The sequence below is a fragment of the Rhodnius prolixus genome, unplaced genomic scaffold (assembly GCF_049639745.1).
Source record: "Rhodnius prolixus isolate KJV_2025 unplaced genomic scaffold, Rpr scaffold_6, whole genome shotgun sequence".
Taxonomy (NCBI): domain Eukaryota; kingdom Metazoa; phylum Arthropoda; class Insecta; order Hemiptera; family Reduviidae; genus Rhodnius; species Rhodnius prolixus.
The window spans coordinates 31,853,240-31,873,746 of NW_027411634.1; the positions used below are offsets into that span (position 1 = coordinate 31,853,240).

Sequence of the window (20,507 nt, forward strand, 5' to 3'; positions counted from 1 at the left end):
TGTTTTATATTTCCGGATAACTATTTTACTAGTGCAGATTTCCTCGTTGTGCGCAGTCATAATGTGCACCTGCTAAAACAGCGGTTTTCTGCAACATCGTTTTAGTTTGCTGTTATTTTTGAGTAGTTATTTTTTTTGCAGATGTTGATCCCTCCTCCATGATTTATAGTTCATTCTTGAATATAATAGCAAGAATTTGTTATTCGCAGTACTTCTAAATCTTGAGGAACCTCATAGCTCAGAGTTTTCGTGGCAGTAGCTGTGCCTCGAGACAATCAGTCGCTCAATGTGTCAATCTTCCAACTCCACGATGAGTTTCAGGGTCTTTCTGATGGTTTCACCACAGAGTAAAAAGAGTAAAGTAAAGTAATCGCCTATTTTTGTTCATGCGGGGCTTAAAATCCAACTACCAATTAGGTAGGTCGTTTACGGAGGCGGAAGCTCTCATACTTTACTATAAACAATTTTTTTCCGAACAAATAAAAAGCAAGCTTATGGAAGAATGTCCAAAATTGGGGCCTAGAAATAAATATAAATAAATGCGAATATCTTGTGATAGGCCACCCACATACAACTAGTTCGAAGTTAGGCGGCGGCGAGAAAATTAAGGGTAGCTCTAGTGTCTAGTAGAGTAAAGATGGTAGGTGTTCCGAGGACGTGAAGAGAGCAGCGACGCGGATGCTTCATTCCGTAATCTGGAACCGCGCTTTGAGCATTCCCACAAAGCATAAGATCTACACATCCCCCGTAGAAAGCCTAATACTGTATGGGATCCGAGGCGTGGACATTGACAACTAAAGAGCGCAGTACCCTTAATTCGTCAGAAATGGGATTTTGGAGGAGATGCTTAAGGAAAACAATCTTCGATAGAGTCCCAAATATGGTTATAAGGGTAGCCGTCGGTATAGATAAAACCATACTGGGTGGACGAAAGAAGGCTGTTGTGGTTTGGACATGTCCCCTTCGCATGAGCGATACGCGCCTCCCAAAAAAAGGCTCTCTGCTGGGGCAACCTGCTGGCAGACAAAGAAGAGGAAGGCCTATGAATAGCTGGCTTGCGCAGGTAAAGGAACTAATAATAGCGCGAAGTCTATGCGAAAGCGACGCTCAGAATAGGGAAGGGTGGATGCTTGGCGCAAGGAACCCTGGTTAGGGAAACACCTTAAAAGAAGAAGAAGAAGAACAAATAAAAAGTAGTCATACGCTGGATTCGAACTGGGGATCTCCCACACACAAAGCCACACTCTTGACCACTAGACCAACACCAGCCCGATCAGTTTCACCACAGACATAGTATACTTCCGCTTTCTTAACGGGCATTGCTGGAAGAAGGGTTTAGAGTGAAACTTCGTCCAGCGTAGTGTCAAGCATTTGCGGCCATAAAAATTCTTAGATATTGCTTCTAAGTACATTAGATTGGACCGTTATTAATATTATTTATCTTATTTTATATGGGGCAAATACAGCATATCCTGCACATAAATAGAACTAAAGCTACACTTTTACAACCCGGATGAAGAGTTCAAGTTAATGGAATTTAGAAATCTACTAGAATTTAGAAGAGAATTTGCCACTTATAAACGTGTGAGATTGCCAAAGATTTACAAACAGCGTAATGACCGCCATAATTGATGACCCTCCAACAAAAGAAAACAGAGTGCTAATTATTCCAATGAAGGATATACACATTGAAAGTATTGAAAGACAAGCCTAACCCGTTACCAAAAACCTACCTTTACGATGAGTTGGAAACTTATAAAACAAAGTATAATCGAACAGATCCCCGCCTACGTTTAAGTAATTCTATACTTTCGATTAGCAGGAACTCCTTTTTCTTTTTTTAAACTCCCGGCCAACTCTTGTTGAGTTCATTTTGTTTACGCTCCGATGTTTATTAACAAGCTGCTGCTCCTTAGTATTAGGTTACCAGAGCTCTCTACTTTCTTTTGTAGCGGTTTGAAATTGGAAACAATATCGGGCTGGTTTTTTGCTTCCTTCTTTCTGTCTTTCTATTGCTTTCGCATCTTTAATTTTAGATTTCTTTAAATTTTATTGTTTAACTACAGACTTCCTTTCACTTCTTTAATAATAATAAAAAAGAGAATCTTTTTTAAAAGACCAAAGAAATTCGTGGACTTTTCCTCATTAATATTTCATTACAATTAGGAATTTTCTTCATTTCTTTTTTTCCACCAGAGCAATAGAATGAGTGACGAGTAAAACAATTATGAGTAAAAAAATTAAAAACCAAGAAAACTTTTCCATTTTCTTTAATAATTACAAGTTTTTTTGTAGCAGGAAAAGTGCCAGTTTAACTGATAAAACAGTTATCGCCTCTTTTACTTTCTAAAGTAATTTAGTTGGCATTATTTTTTATAAAAAATAAATACCCAACTAATTGTAATAATGAGTTTTATTTCTGATTTGAAATGAGGAAGTGATAGTTGACTTTCTGGAGGGGAGCCTCCTTAACAGGTGTACCGTTAGCCCTTCAGTTACCTACATTCATAACTAGTTTTTAATAAAACGCATTCTCATTTCTGGATTTAGGCCAACTAGTATTTATTAATAGACCTATTAAATGCCAATTTATTAGTAATAATTATTGTTAAGTTTAGTTTATTTTTATCTTATCTTGTTTTTTAGTCAAAGCAGGTATTCGTACAGATTTGGTATTTGGAGATCTCGGGAAATATCCGTTTTAAGACATCAGAAATCTCGAGATCACAGCGATCTATTTGTTAAAACTTAGTACAATCAATAATCGGCCAGACAAGTTAGCTTGAGATTTATTTACAGTTAGCTTAAGACATTTATTACTTATTACTGGAGCATTGGACGCGTGGGATGCAAAAAAAAAAAAACTATTTTAAAAAATGTTCTGGATAATAACTTTGATTTTTATCCGTATTAGCAGCCATGTTTTGTTGTGTCTCTGACCAGTTTCGGACTTAAATCCATCATTAGAGGTAGAATAATCAGTATATGACAAAGAGATTTCGACTTCACTAAAGTTCCCATCTTGTACTACACTTATTGACTTGAGTGTATGTGTGATTTTTCCAAATACTATTAATCTTAAAACTTTTCGTGTTTAATATTTAACTAATTAATTTTCAATCAATCAAATTTGGGGGGGTGGAGAGGCGCATCAACTGCTACGATCAATAGCGCCACAGTCTTAAGAGCTATTTTGAATTTCTTACTTATCTTCTTGCTTTATAATCTGAGAATTAGTGCTGCACGAGACCGAGACGAGGCGAGACTTTATGCAGTCTCGATCTCGGTCTCGTTCTCGTCGAGATATCTCGGTCTCGGTTTTTTGAATTTTTGTTTAAGTATTAAAAGCGGTTTGCTATTAATAATCTTTTCAAAAAATGTAATTATTTTCTAATAATTATTTTAATTTATATATTGGTAATGAAAATGTGTGTAAAAGAAGACAACTACTTACACTTCAATGCATCATATATTACTATTACTGTTATATATCTTTATATAATTTCAAAAAGATGTTATAAACGCGCCAAATGAAAGACCCAAATAACATATCTGCCTGCTATAACAAGTCGATTCGTGAAATAAAAAATACACCTCCCAACAAACTTCCCGCTCTATTAGTTATGGCTGTTAGTGAAGATAAAGAATCTGATGATTCACGTTTTGACGTTGACGACGACTGCATCAATATTTTTGTACCATTTGCTCAAAAATCAGCAAATATCACCGAAGCATGGAAGACAGAAATAATTAATTACACCAAATTAGACCAAGCACCAGTAGACGTTGACATTCTAGAATGGTGGAAAACACTTGAGAATTCCTTCAAAAATTTGTCTAGAATGGCGAAAGATATTTTTAGTATCTGTGCAACTTCAGTGCCATCGGAAAGATTATTTTCGCAAGCTGCGATGATAATGACCAATAGAAGATCTTCTCTAACTTCTGACTCAGTAAAAGCTCTTTAATGTATCAATGCTTGGGCAAAGTGTATCTTAAAAACGAAAATTTGTGGCAATATTTTTTAGGTGCATAGATAGTCTTTTTTTTTTTCAAATTCACTAATTCTAAAATTCTAAAATATAATTCAAATAATATCTAAGTTCAAAGTATTAGATTATTAATAGTGAAATTTATGAAATTGAATGAATGAATATGAATAGTGAAATTTAGTGAATTTATGTAAAAATTAGGTAATTCGAAGGGGGCCGCCACGGTAGCCGAGCGGTGCGAGACCTGCGAAGCTAATGTGTATTGTGGTACTGGGTTCGATTCCCCGGTCTTAGGCCTTGGATTTTATTTAATGGTTAATATGAGCAATTTACAGTAAAGTATGTTTGCTAGTCGCCTCCGTCCGCGACACCTAATTGGTAGTTGGACGTAAAGCCCCGCCTGAAAATAGGCGATTACTCTACTTTGCTTACTTTACTTATGTAATTCGAAGTCAAATAGATGTAGTAATATTGAACATATATAATAAAATCGTATCTTTTAATAATTAATTCAATACCCGTAATGATTATTTATTAATAAAGAACACAATTTTATAATTTTGTAGCTAAAAATTAATATTTGAAAAACGAGACGAGACCGAGATTTCTCGACGAGATATATATCATGTCTCGATCTCGGTCTCGGTCTCGGTTGCTCAAGTCTCGTCTCGGTCTCGGTCTCGGTCTCGGTACCAAGATTTGTCTCGTTTCTCGTGCAGCACTACTGAGAACTTAATAAGTTTATATAAAAACCGAATTTAGTATCTGCACCAATTTTTTATTTTTATTATTTTAATATCCTTTTATTGAGATTTACACCTGTACCTACAGGGCACAATAGGTAAATGCGATGTGTATACAGTCACGTGGCAGACGTGAATGACGGTCATCCAGTGATGGCCGCCATTAGTCAACCCAGTTGGTCACGGGCCAACGGCGCCTCAGCCGTCTTCGAGAATTGGAGGGTAGCGTAGTTGAAGACAAGTATGCAGCTAAAGGGTTGGGATGAAGCGAGAGTTTTTGATGAAAATTTTTATATCGAATTTTGGCAAAAGTTCGGAGATGAGTGGAATTTGGAGATCTGTATGTATTGTGTGGTTGCTAACATAGAATGGAGCGTCTACTATGCGGCGGAATATTTTGGATTGGAGTGTTTGCACAGTCTATTGATGTTTGATTTTTTAGCTGTTCCATAAAGTTCGAATCCGTAAGTCCATATTGGTGTGAGAAGAGCTGTGTAAAGTCGTCGCTTGTTCTGTAGTGAAAGTTCGGAGCGTTTGTCGAGTAGTCTGGCTAGAAGTTTGTATCGTTTGTTTAGTTCGGTACGTTTAATTCTCGTATGGAGGTTCCAGGTAAGTCTATTGTCTAGGTACATTCCAAGGTACCGAACATGGTCGGGATAGGTGCATGATGTAAGAAGACAGGTGGTGGAGTTTGACGTTTGAGTGCGAGGACTGTGTATTTAGACTTAGTTGGGTTAATTTTTATACGCCAGTTTTCTAACCAAGGTTCTATTGAGTGAAGGTGGGACTGGTATTGAGCGTACTGCGAGGATAGGGTCCGAGTGTGTGGAGAGAATGGCAGTAAAGGTGTAAATAGAGGTATTAAGGTTAGAAGGTAAGTTCGGCAGTGTAGATTGTGTAAAGTAGAGGTGCTAAGACACTTCCCTGTGGCACACCAGCAAGGACGAGATAGATGGAAGAGTGAGTAGTGCCTTGAAGAACTTGAAAGAATCTGTGAGAGAGATAAGAGCTGAGTATGTGGTAATAAGTGCTAGGAAGGATGCGTTTGAGTTTAATAGTCCTTCGTGCCAGACTCGGCACCAATTTAAAACATATTTTTCTAATTTTTTTCTCAATTAAGTTCAAAGCGTTATAGCACCCGAGCATTTATAGGCGAACATCGCAAAGATAAAATGTATTACGGTACTGGATTCAAATCCTTGGATGTTATTTTATGTGTTAATGAGCGAAATGAGTTGCGTCAGATCCGCCTCAGACCACAACTTCAGGCCGTTATGTCCACCCATTGGAAAGAACCCGCATTAAGTAAAGTACTACACTAACTTTACAAACGGAATTCAATTAAATTCAACCACTTTACTAGAAAACATCCACTAACAACATTACCCACGCACAAATTTTCAACTTAGCGATTCATTCTACCATAATATATTTTAAAAAAAAGTTTGCAAAATTTGAAAAATAATTCGACTAAAACTTTATAATAAGGAGCTGGGCAGCTTCTCTAGTAAAAACTGCTAACCTTTTGAAGTCTAATTAGACTGAAACTCGGTCTTAATTAACTATCAACCGAGGCACATTTACAAATGAAATTTTTTTTATTTAAAATAAAGTGAGAATAAATATTTAAAAAACTCCCAAGCAATATCAAAATATTTAAAGTGTAAAGAATTCCACCATATTGATTGAGGGGCATTGTACTTTTAACTTCTAAAGAAGAATTTTATCAAAGTGACAAACGATAGTAGCACGGATATGTAACAGAACGTTTTCTTTTATCTTTTAGGTTTTAAACAAAGCTGTACTAGGTTGGTAAGGCGATATTGTTGTGTATGTCAAGTAATCTGTCTTTAAACTTCTACTTCCGGTTTCTCGAAATTTATTTTTCACCGGAAATACGTAATAAAATTAAAATTCTGGTACGAAAATTCCCACAACTTCCTCTCACTAACCTTTCTCCAAATAATACGAAAAATACAAACATTATAATATGAGTGGTTAATGACACAGGTTTGAAGGTGAGACTTTCAATAAAATCCAGGAAAACCAAAAAAAGCTATCGGTAAATCGCACTTTAGCACTAAATACCCCAATCTGGGGCTTCAACTCTTGAAGAGGACAGCAACAGGGATCTTTCGATGAAACTAGCCACGTCATGAAACTCAACCTAACTCGGGACAACAATTTGTCCTTCTCTACTCAGAATCCACAGGACCAAGTGAACTGCAATGAACTGCCTAAAAGACTACTTTTGTCCTTTATTAACTCGATGACTGTGCAGACCAAACTCGTTTTGTAAGTAGTGATCATCAGCCCGATGTTACTCTACGTCATCTCCGCCTGGAACCTGTTTTTAGACAATTCCACAGATATGCAAATGGCTTTCTACAAATCGACAAACTCCACTGGAGAAATCTAACATAATCCCAATACATTCTGCTATCCAAAACCTTCTTCAGAAACTCCTCTACACTATACATTGTCATTTTAACCAATTCGGTCACGATATAGACACCTATGATCCTTCCATTCGCTACAGAAATAAAAGACTTAAACCAATCCTACTTTAAACATTCTCCTTTAGCTGTAGGATTTTCTCTGCACGTAATCTCCTTGTTCTTCTCTAAAAGTTTCTGAACGAACAGTGTACGAAGGATATAATGTTTAAGTGTATTGGCACTTCTTTATACTTATGTAAATATTTTTAAATAAAGTTTATCCTAGCTATGTATAATACGCCCTAACTTCTAGTAACTACATTCAGCAAAGAGTAATAGCCAGTAATTCCTTCAAAGAACTAGTGTGTTCTCGATAATATTCCAGCCTAATTGCAAAAACTTAGACACAGATTTTCCTAATATTCGCTACTGCTCGAGGCGACTGCAGAGTTAGTTAACAAACGCAACTATTTTGAACTTAGGGGTCTTCAGGGGACCTGCAGTGAAAATCAGCTTATCAAATGCAATGTCGCACTGGGAAAGCTCAATCCAATGAGGCTTTAGACAGTATGCAGCTTTCGCTTTTAAGTAAACACTTAACTAAGAATACCAAATTTGAGGTGAAGTAAAACTTTTGAAGAAAATTAATTTAGTAGAGCTATCAACGTCTTTGGGGAGAGGAGGAAGAAAAGACTTCCGCCAGAAAGCTTTTCAAATCCGGAGTTTTGAGGAGGGACCTCGCTGTTCTTGACAGGATATTGGTATGTGCCACTTCCGTAAAAACCCTGAAGGAAAGCAAGTTTGACTGCAATAAGAAAGCTCTCACTGATTCAGCATGAACAAACGCCATCAAAAATGAGGTTTTTATGGGATACTGATTTTCGCTCTACTCCGCGATGTTTCTAGGCACCAGTCAGATCTAACAAGCTGGACCCCCTAAGTATCAAGAGTTCGGCAGATAAACTCCAGCCCTGGTGCTAGGTCACTTAGCGCCGTTGCAACGAGAAGAGAAGACTGCTAGAACTTCTTCTGATACAGGAAGAACTTGTGAATCGTTCTGTCGATATTGTCGATACAGATGGCTCTGTTCAATGTTGCAAACCTAGTGGCATTTTCTTTGCAAGTCGTAGAAGTTTCTAATAATAGATCCCAACCATTATTAAGGGTCCCGAACGATCCCGAACAAAATTTAAAGGTGCATCGGGGAAAAAAGGAAAGCAATCAAGAACCACTTTTGAGAAGAGTTCGGTGTTTACGGTCTGGATCAGGAGTAACAATACCCAAGAGGATTCAAGAATTCCTTGGCTCTATAGGACATCAGTCACCTGACGATCCTCGCGCAGGCTCACTGTGGATACTAAAGCATAATATTTATGAATTCTAAGTACCATTTTGCTATGACCGAATATAAATTGCCAAAACTGCCTTCATTGACAGTTTTTTATTTTATTTACTGATGTACGAGGGTCGTTTGAAAAGTCCGTGCAAAGTCAGAGAGATAGCACTACTGGCGCGTATCGAGGTTATGTTTAGCTAGTAGCCTCTCTTGGAAGAACACACACCAAGTTTCAGCCAGATCGGTCTATTTCTTTGTGTTTGGCATTCGTTTGAATCGAGGAAGTCGAGTGATTTTCAAAAAAATGGACGAAAAAGAATTTCTTGTGTTGATTAAACACTACTTTATGAAAGGCAAAACGCCTCAGGAGACTAAAGAGAAGCTTGATAAACATTATGGTGACTCTGCACCTTCGATTAGAACAGTTTATAAGTGGTTTCAAAATTTTCGGAGTGGCCATATGGGCACAAGTGACGCTGAACGTTCTGGACGCCCTGTTGAGGTTACTACTCCAGAAATCATTGATAAAATCCATGATATGGTGATGGATGACAGAAGAGTGAAGGTGCGTGAGATTGCTAGTGCTGTGGGCATCTCGAATGAACGGGTACATAATATTTCGATCAACATTTGGACATGACAAAGTTATCCGCAAGATGGGTGCCGCGATTGCTCACGCTTGACCAAAAACGAAATCGTGTGAAGTGTTGCAAGGACGGTTTGCAGCTGTTCCAGAAGAATCCGCAGGACTTTAAGCGTCGTTTCGTCACTGTGGATGAAACATGGATACATCACTACACTCCTGAGACCAATGAACAATCTAAACAATGGGTTACCAAGGGGGAATCTGCGCCAAAAAAAGGCGAAGACCGTTCCTTCAGCCGGAAAGAGATTATGGCGACTGTCTTTTGGGATTCGCAAGGAATAATCCTCATCGACTATCTGGAAAAGAGTAAAACTATTACAGGTGCATATTATTCATCGTTATTGGACCGTTTGAAAACCGAGCTGCAAGAAAAACGCCCACGATTGGCCCACAAAAAAGTCTTTTTCCATCACGACAACGCACCAGCTCACACCTCAGCAGTTGTGGTCGCAAAATTAATGGAAATAGGGTTCCAACTCGTTTCACATCCCCCCTATTCTCCAGACTTGGCTCCCTCGGACTACTATTTGTTCCCCAATATGAAGAAATGGCTGGCGGGAAAAAGATTTTATTCAAACGAGGAGGTGATTGCAGAAACGAATGGCTATTTTTCAGACTTGGACAAATCCTATTATTCGGAAGGGATCAACAAACTAGAGCAGCGTTGGACGAAGTGTATAAGCCTAAAAGGAGACTATGCTGAAAAATAAAAATGGTTTACCCCAAAAAATTAAGTAGTTTTTATTTTTGCACGGACTTTTCAAACGACCCTCGTAAATATTTCATTTTTTGAACTCTATACATCCTTGTTTCTGACTGATCAGCAACCTGATGAATCAGGACATGTTGCTTGTATAGTAAGTTTGGTGTTTGCTGTAACTAAGTCGATTTTGTGAGAGGTTTCACACGAGATTATTACTTTCACGACCATCATATTATTGTTATCGTCATTTATAAATATAAAAAAAAAAAAATTATTGTGCAAATTAAGAGTTCTCTCAATATAAAAGTTATCTCAGAAAGTTTAATGAAGAACATAGCACCAAAGATAACCTATAAAAACAACCGTAAAACGCACTGTACTCATAAACAACTGCTCCATCCAGATAACGGTTATTGGATTCCTAAGCTAGCTAATACCTAAAAATTAATAAATAACTTTAACAATACCATCTTTTTTATTCATTCTGTTTACAGCTAGATAGTTATATCTCATCTAAAATAACTTAAATTGTAGAAATTCCTCGATAATTTGTTATAAAATAAATTTAGAAATTCACTGAAACCGATTGGGTAAATTTATATCGATAGAAGGGGGACAAATAAATATAGTTTTTGAATTCCAAAGTAGAAACCTTGTAAATTCTTGCAGGATCAGAATAATTTATTAAAACTAGTAAATTAAAAAAATAAATAAGAATAAATTTAACATATTTAATTTAAAGATAAAAATATAACAGAAATAAACCTCATTTCCGGGGGACCTATTTTTGCTGAGTTGCAAATCTATCCACAGACTGACTAAATATAAAGTTTCATGTAAAATTTCTCACGCTGTTTTAGATAATCTATTTAAGCACTGGATCTATGGGTAGTAGGGCATCTAATTTATTCTTAAAATAGATTTATTTTTTAAAAAAAATTTATTTTTTAAGAGCAATTAAAAGCAGCATTTCGTTGGGAAGTATAGAAATTAAAATGTTTTGTTTTTAGAGCAAGTTTACGTCAGCAATGCTCATTCACAGTGCTAAAAAATGACGTCAGATTTTTCAAAATGGCCTTTTTTTTACTATAAATACATCTAAGTACTCGTAATAAAGGAAGTTAAAGTAGTATTCATCTATTCATCTGTGACTCATTTACACAACCAAGAAAGAGGAAACTAAATTTGTTAGTGATTTTCACCTTTGACTCTAAAACCATTTTTAACAATTCAAAACATGGCCACTTAAAAAATAGTATTGACTTTCGCGTGGAGGCCGATCTTTACCGCATCACTTGCGATTCGGAAGTGAATAGTAATTGTCTTAACGGAAATAAAAACAGGGAAGGTTAAACTAGGTCTTTGATAAATTCAGCAATATTTAGAATAGCTTAAAAGATAAGAAGTGGCGTGTAAAGTAAGTGTTTTTAGAAACCAATTTCTAAAATTGGTCTGGAAGTCTTAAGAAGTTGAACAATAAAGTGGAAGAACCATCAACTATACAAAATTTAGAACGATAATAGTGGCAAGAAAATTGGGAAATTCAGAAAATGCAATGCTACTTGTCTAAATAGGCCCCCCCCATCTCTTTTAAATTAAACGTCCAAATTAAAGAATTTGAACTAAATTCCTATAAATAAAAAATCAAGTCCCACAATATTGTGAAGTGAATGAAACAAATATGGCTGACCGCTTAAAGCAATTGTTTGCTTAAGATTCCTATTTAGATTATGGTATGCCGGAGGCTCGCAACAATCACTACAACAACCTTCGCTTAATTAAAAAGAAAGAAATTTTAATTAAACTGTTATCACAAAGAAATTATATCAGAACTAATTAAATAAAACCAAGGGAAATAATAAATAATGCAATGAAAAAAAAAAATTATTATTATTTTAACGGAAGAAAGTTTTAAAGGATTTGATGGTTTTGAGAATTTGACCGGATGTGAGCATTTTAGACGTGCATGTCCAAAAAAAGACAACTTTGTTTTCATTTATAGGCTACTGAGAGTAATTATACAGAATTTACTATTTATTTTGAGATCCCCTAAGCCTGAAAAATTGGATTTTACAAATAGGTATACGTGTCGACCGTAACTCAAAAAGGAGAAAGTCGCAGAAAGGTCAAATTTGGAATTTAGCTCAGGTGCCAATAGAAAGTACTAAAAATGAGTTTATAATTAGCATTGATCAACCAAAAATATGGCTTTAAAACAAATTATTATTTTTTTTAATAAATATTATTGAAAACGGCTCAATCGATTTGCACTTTAAAATTGGTGTAATACTTAGTTGAACATAAGAGTTCTATTACCTTGATGTGAATTATTTTGCCAGGTAAAATTTAATTAAGGGGAAGAAGGTTGGTTAGGCTTTAGATAGCAGCCTATCAAAGTGCTGGTTCTATGCATAATGCAGAGAATGCAAATTGGAAAGTAATATATACAGTGAATGTACATATCTGCTGGGTTAAGAATGATTGCTGCATTGCGAAATAATACCTTTAATAATGATTAATTAATATACTTTAATGACTAATAAAAACGCACAATGATGCGAAGAGGTCCGAATAGACAAGAGTTAAAAAAATAAGAAGAAATTAAAGATAAATCCACAGTAAATAACAAAAACTATCAGAAGAATCAACCAATTTTAATGAAAATATCATTCTAATAATCTAAAATCTTCAGTAACAGAATAAATAAGAAAACGTATCACTATAGTTCATATCTAATGACTGAGAATGACCATGGTTAGGTTTACATCCCTGATAAAACCCTAATTTTTGGATGAATACAGGATGGCCTTTTATTTTTACCCTAAACCAGTCAATTTTGGTTAACATGAAGTTTGTAATCAACTCAGTCTTACTGTTCATTAATTTTTGGTGACTGATTCATAGTTTCTGCCACTTTCAGTCATGGATATATTTTTATAATGACGAGCTTTCGACCTAGGGACTAGGTCAACTTCAGGGCTAATTTGTGTTTTCAAAACACATATCACACACTGACCGACCACACTCAGTCCATGAACAGACAAGACAAGACACACCAACCCTCAATGATGTAAAACAGTACATTGTAAATTAGCCCTGAAGATGAACTAGTCCCTAAGGTCGAAAGCTCCGGCATAATAAAAATATATCTATAACTGAAACTGGCAGTTATTTTCCATTCTACTCAGTCTTATTGCTCTGTCATGTCGCTAATAGTGGAGGAGAGACACTAATGCATTTAAATCAAGAATTACGAGGGTCGTTTGAAAAGTCCGTGCAAAAATAAAAACTACTTAATTTTTTGGGGTAAACCTTTTTTATTTTTCAACATAGTCTCCTTTTAGGCTTATACACTTCGTCCAACGCTGCTCTAGTTTGTTGATCCCTTCCGAATAATAGGATTTGTCCAAGTCTGAAAAATAGCCATTCGTTTCTGCAATCACCTCCTCGTTTGAATAAAATCTTTTTACCGCCAGCCATTTCTTCATATTGGGGAACAAATAGTAGTCCGAGGGAGCCAAGTCTAGAGAATAGGGGGGATGTGAAACGAGTTGGAACCCTATTTCCATTAATTTTGCGACCACAACTGCTGAGGTGTGAGCTGGTGCGTTGTCGTGATGGAAAAAGACTTTTTTGTGGGCCAATCGTGGGCGTTTTTCTTGCAGCTCGGTTTTCAAACGGTCCAATAACGATGAATAATATGCACCTGTAATAGTTTTACCCTTTTCCAGATAGTCGATGAGGATTATTCCTTGCGAATCCCAAAAGACAGTCGCCATAATCTTTCCGGCCGAAGGAACGGTCTTCGCCTTTTTTGGCGCAGATTCCCCCTTGGTAACCCATTGTTTAGATTGTTCTTTGGTCTCAGGAGTGTAGTGATGTATCCATGTTTCATCCACAGTGACGAAACGACGCTTAAAGTCCTGCGGATTCTTCTGGAACAGCTGCAAATCACTCGACTTTCTCGATTCAAATGAATGCCAAACACAAAGAAATAGACCGATCTAGCTGAAACTTGGTGTGTGTTCTTCCAAGAGATGCTACTAACTAAACATAACCTCGATACGCGCCAGTGGTGCTATCTCTCTGACTTTGCACGGACTTTTCAAACGACCCTCGTACTCAGTCTTATTGCTCTGTCTTGTCGCTAGTAGTGGAGGAGAAACACTAATGCATTTAAATCAAGAATTACTCAGAAATAAACTTCATATAATTCAGTGGTTAGCAAAATAATGGATTCCAACTCGGAATCTAGGAGCTTCTTATAGAATTATGTGCAACGATAGACTCTAATGGCCTCAGATGGGATAAGCCGTTAAAAATAATAATAAACTTCTCCAAAAACAAGCGTTTTTTTAAATCGAACCGAACAAATAGGGAAAGGATAGTGTAACATTAATGAGTTCCATCGATTTTATCTTTTAAATAAAAAATTACTTTGGTTTATTGAACCGCTGATGGATGGACACAACATTTCGATTGTTTCTAGCTCGATAACCAGGTAAATGAAATGGGAATTTCAGATTTACAGTAAATTTCAGCTCAGTTATGGATTTTCAATTAAAGGGATAATTTTTAACTGCCAATTTTAAATGATAAGGCTGAAAATGTTAAGTAACTTAAGTAGATGCTAAATTAAACTCAGACTGAGCTGAAGTATTTGTTATTGCATAACAAAAGCCGATAAAAATACACCTACGAATATCTGTTAAAAAACAACAATCAAAATTCTGGAAATTCAAACATACAACTTCAACTCTTACAGTACGTAAAACCTTACATTCAAATGAGATGACACTTTAGAGAGATGTATATTTTTATCTAAATAGGCTAAAGATGCAACAGCCGATAGAAGTGGAAAAAAAATTCCCCAGAACTGCATGATAACAACATTACGTAGCCACAAATAAGTGTTGTACAGGTATGCTAATTTAGTTGACCATTTAGAGGTAAACTAGGTTGGCAAAACTGGGACTGCTGACGCGTAGAATTTTTTTAGGTAAATGTTTAGGGAATTTTTAAAATTGATCACAGGGGAGAAATAGGCAAATGCAGTATTCCGCTTCTTTTTCTTACAAAATTTATTAGAAAAAAGACGGGACTAAAGATTAGTAAAAACTTATTGCCCGCAAAATATAAATATTTTTCGAAAAGTGTATAAAAATAAAGTTCTTGGAGAAGATGAACAAGATGGTTGAGAGGAGCTTCATCAAGTACTTTCTTTTTCGCCTGGACTAACCGGTCTTGTCCGGGTCTCCTACCAACCTCTTAGTCTTCCAATTCGTGTAGGCGCGCTTGTTTGGTATACAAAGTACAAATCTGAATATCTTTACAACACTTGGAACATTTTAAAAGTTATTTCTCCCTTAAATGGTTAAAAATATTCCAAAATAAAGTATTATTTTCACAAATAAAGCTAATTTTTTGTTTTTAAAATCTTTTTGGGTTCTTATTCTTTCAAATTTTGGAGAAAAAATTAATTTGAGAATGCTAAAGTAGCTTAACTGGATATAAACTCTGTAGACACTGCAAGAAGTTTCAAAAACACGTGGTTTCGAATCTACAGTTGCCATTTTTTCAATGAAGAGAATCTTATCTAAATCAACGACGTTTAAGAAGCAAAATAAATAATTATGTGATTACATATAATTAAGTATATTTTGACTTAACTTTTTTTAAATATATTTTGCATTGATATTTCATTAAATGCAATATAAGTTCTTGGATTATGAACCCTTAAGCAATACCTGCTGTACAATTTTATGGTACAAGTGGACAATGACATCTTCCTCAGTAGGGGGACACCATTGAGGAACAATAAATATCCTTAAAACAGGAGAAAAAAAGACTTGAAAGATTAGTTATTGTTTTTTAGTTGGTATCCACAAAATCAATCATTTAATCAAACATAATCACAGCCTCTTTTTAAGGGACATGAACAAGCTTCTTCAAGACTTAATTGACGTAATTCTACGGTTATTCCAGCCTAATGCTTTGCATTAAATACCTGCTACATTCATACAACGGAAGTAGCTGATAAATTCAACTAATTGGATTTAGCGAACTCACTAGCGTAAGTGAAAAGCCGATTATATTCACTGAACATTTATGGGAGCCACAATAGAAATTAGTAGTTCCTAGAGGATTCTGTTTTATAGCCATTATGGTGAATATATTTTTAAGATAGTTTCCACGATAGTAAAGAAAAATCAAAGTACACACACAAATTTTGGGTTAAAATAATACTCTAAAACGGAAAAATTACCAGCAAACTTTTTATGGAAAAACCATGATTTAATCAATTAAAACTGTCCGGTAGGACAGTTGTATAAGGGTTGATCATCAAAAACTGCACGAAAAAGCGTAACGTTGAAAAACACCCAACTTTGACAATTTTTTTCTCTTTTCCTATAAAAGATAAAATTCCCAAATTTTCTTTAAATTATAGGGCAAACCCTCCTTTATAGCTGTAATTTTTTTGCAACAACCCAGATCTAATAGGTTTCGAGAAAAAAGTTGCCAAAAATGAGCAAAAACGGCTTTTTCAAAAAATGTTCTTGTTCTTGTTGTTCTTCTTCTTCTTCTTCTTCTTCTTCTTGTTACCTTTTTTGTAAACAACGTAGCGCCTAAACGCGCGAACCGATTTTCATGAATGAGGTGTCATTCGATTCGGAATTTTATGTAGATGTGCCTTTTGGGGGTCTCGACTCTGTACATCGAATGGGAGAGGAGTTAGCCCCCTTTATGTAAGGCCCCCTCCAAAATTATTATTACTAATTACTCTGTAAATCTTGGTCCGATTTTGATAAAATTTGGTAGGATGATAGGGTTAGGGCTCCCCTACGTAACATTAAAGCGACGATCTGCTCTTACACTTGTTAAGGGGAAGTATAGCAATCGTTGCAAATTATCGACACGTGAACCGATTTGCATGAATGAAGGGTCATTCGAATCGAAATTTTGTACAGATTTGCACTTTAAAAGTCTCGACGCCGTGCCTCATAAGGAGGGGAGTTTGCCCCACCCAAATAAGGCCCTTTCTAAAACTATTATTACCAATATTTCTATAACGCTTAGTCCGATTTTGATCAAATTCAGCTCGAATAAGTGGTTAAAGCTCCTCTACGTTGCTGATGCTCTTGCACCTACTAAGAGGAAGTACTGCAATCATTTAAATTATCAATGAGTGAACCGATTTAAATCAATGAATTGTCGTTCGATTAAAAGATCTTTGCCTCTTTGCCTTTTAGGAAGAAGTACTGCAATCGTAGTTTATTTTTCTTACTCCTCTTAAAAGGAAGTACTGAAATCGCAGTTTAATTTTGCTATTTACGTACAAATACCTTCCTATGTTATTCAAAACGCTTTTTCAAAAAAATTGTTATTGAGGATGGTTCGGGGGAACGCAACTATAATCATTCTTTAAAAAGATCTCTCCATTGGTAGTTACGGTTCCGACTTAACACCTTATCAGATTATAATGATAGAATTGTTTATTCCAAATTTTAAAAAAATCTGTAAAGAAGATATGTAACTTTGTAAAATAAACAAAAAGGAAAATCTATCCAAAAGGTACAAAAATCTCCTTAACAAAAACTTACAGTTTAAAAAGTTAAGTATAAGGGTTGATTAAACGCCAAAAGGTACACAAATCAGCGAGTACCCAACATTTCATTAATACTTCATTAATAGTTAAGTAATTCTACTGCATTAATTTTCATTAATAAGTTATTTTTTAGAATTTATTAGATGTCACAGACCCTTATGCTGGCCACTTCATTTATAATATTTTTTTGTTATAATTATGATAAATCACATAAATATGTACATGCATGTTAAAGTAGAAAAAGACAAAGTTAGAGTCGGCTACTGTCTTGAATTCGTCTTACCGATATTATATACAACATTGTGGGATGAATACCTAGATTGAGAATGTAATTGAAGAAAACTATATTATTTGCGATAAAGCCAGATAATTATTACCTATTATTATAAACGTTTGACTACTTCATACAATAACAATTACTTTAATCGAAGAATGAACTTAAACCGATGATTTCTATTTAAAAATAAAAATAAATAAATAAAATAAAGAAAATCATTAATGTAAGTTTTTTATAAAAAAAAGTTTTGAATTTTTTAGCCTCATAATTTTTTTTTTATTTTTTATAACGTTTTTCTTTTTAACCTGTAATTAATAGTTTCATTATTATAGATAACTAGATATTACAGTCAATCTACAGTGCTACTTGAACATATATTTTGTAGACGAAAATGGCCAGCATAAGGGTCTGTGACATCTAATAAATTCTAAAAAATAACTTATTAATGAAAATTAATGCAGTAGAATTACTTAACTATTAATGAAGTATTAATGAAATGTTGGGTACTCGCTGATTTGTGTACCTTTTGGCGTTTAATCAACCCTTATACTTAACTTTTTAAACTGTAAGTTTTTGTTAAGGTTATTAAAAGAATTAACTATTATTCTAACACAATTTAAATTTTAGAGAAACACCTGTTGGTATCTGAACAATATATATATATATATTTTTTTTTTTGGCGCATCAACATCTGAGGTTATTAGCGCCCGGAGCTTTTTCCAGTGTACTGCCGGCCTCCGGACAGTGTTCTCTCGTTACAGACAACACTGTCCATCACTGGACAGTGAGCTGTAAGAAGCTCCTAGGAAGAGAAAATCTAAGGGTCAGCTGCTGGATTCGAACCCGGGACCTCCGCGTGGGAGTCCAGTATGCTAACCTCATAGCTAATCCCTTCCCTTAACAATATTTGTTTATTAAATGAAATAATCAAAATTAGGTAATAAAAAATAGCAACACAAAAATGGAATATACAACTGATTAAAATATCAACATTTTATTTACTTAGCTTACTTTTTAGGTAGGAGAAACATTTTAAAATAGTTTAAATTATAATGAAATATCTCTTAAACTAAAAGTGTTATTTAAAATCATGATCATAATAAATAACGGTAGAGTGAAAAGCGTTAATGTCGCCGCTACATCCCAACTTTGTTCTTAAACTGAAGGTCGGCCACGTCGTCATGAAGATCTGTGGTGGGAGAGTCAAGTTATTCTTTTTTGCGTTTATCATCAATAGTTAAGATATCTTTTGGAAAATAAAACGTGTACTGTTTTTCCCGCTAATTTTTTTTGTTTTGCGCGCCCAATTTTTACAACGAACTATTTAAAAATTAGTTTTTTCAAAGATGTAAAAAAAGACAGACCGTGAAGCGACGAGAACTAAGAGGTGGAACCTGATTTGAATTAAGGACTATTTTTTGGCTTTTGGTAAAGTATATTTATGTGAGCAATGGAGCAGAATATTTCTCAAATGGTGGTTTATATCAAGGTCGCCGCTGATTTTATTTTTTCAAATTTTTTTTGTTATTTTAAGGAATGCGGTTTCTTAATTTTAAGACTTAAAATGTAAGATTTTTTTTGGGTTTAATTGGTTTCAATTTAGTCAGAAATCTTTTGAGAGCTTTTAGAAGATAATAGGTGTCTTTGATTGATACGAAGCATCTTAAGAAGTTGGGGTTGTTGACCAATGAAACAGTCATCAACTTCTACAGTTTCCTTCTTTTTTCCCCCCCCCCCTTAAGAGAACACACAAAAAATCAAATCTTACCATCAGGATTATGGAAATATCCCCAAAGCGGCAATACGTCAGCAGTTACGGCTAAAGCAAAACATAGTAAACCTAATGCTGAAACGGCTGAAGAATAATGAGCCTTAGTCCGGCCCTCGTCTGACATGCTGATGATAGCGGCCGCTGGAGCCACATCACGCACAAATGGAGGAGATTTTACCTCCGCACATTCACACTACCACCAATAAAATCCAAAAAAATTAATAATAATATAAATTTCAAAAATTTTTTTTTTCTAAAAAAAAAAAGGCACCAATATTTTAATTTTAATGACACAGCACAGATTTGTTGTTTTCTTTTTTAATGATTAAATAACAATTTATAGATAATGGTTTATTATTAGAGGCTCACTGGCTAGTTAAAAGAAATATTCCTAACTGACTCCTCCTAGCCTTTGCCTCAAACCTAACAGAGAATACCGCCCCACTTCTACGTCGTCCAGTCACTCAGGTGGTGGGAGAATATAGCTAGGCACCTTGATACAGTACCACCCGGTGATTCCTGGCTGGGCTATGAATGTGTTTTTTTTATTTCCCTACTTTATAACGACGTCACGACATGCACGGCTGAATAGTATACACAGCACACCCACATACCCAAAACTAAACATTCAGGAAATTCTTTATTTTTTATTTTTTAATCACAACTAATTATCCGTAGTAAATATTGGAAAACATTTTCACGTGTTCATCTTTAAAGAAACTTAGATGTAGCTGTTTGTTTTTCTGAACTTGGCGAGTTTATAATAACTCCTACGCATAGTAAGTTCGTTTTAACTTGGCTAGTAAATATTATTCTGTAGCGAAAGTTCTATTTCTTCTTATAACTGTCAATAGAGATGAGTTTTGGGGAGAACTCGGTGATGGTGTATTGGAATAGACACCAAGTTTTGTTCCGAAAACTTCTCCACTAAAGCAAAGCCCTCTACGAGGGTCGTTTGAAAAGTCCGTGCAAAAATAAAAATTACTTAATTTTTT

At 35.2% G+C, this 20,507-nt stretch overlaps 1 protein-coding gene across 1 annotated transcript in view; it reads right to left on the reverse strand.

Moving 5' to 3' along the window:
- LOC141460260 (uncharacterized) overlaps positions 1 to 19,929 on the reverse strand; it is a 177,114-nt gene extending 157,185 nt beyond the window's left edge. The window contains exon 1 of the mRNA XM_074140096.1: positions 19,510 to 19,929. Within this exon, the coding sequence (XP_073996197.1) occupies positions 19,510 to 19,636 (127 nt within the window). The 5' untranslated portion in view covers positions 19,637 to 19,929. The remainder of the gene's footprint in view (positions 1 to 19,509) is intronic.
- Positions 19,930 to 20,507: the final 578 nt, after the last annotated feature.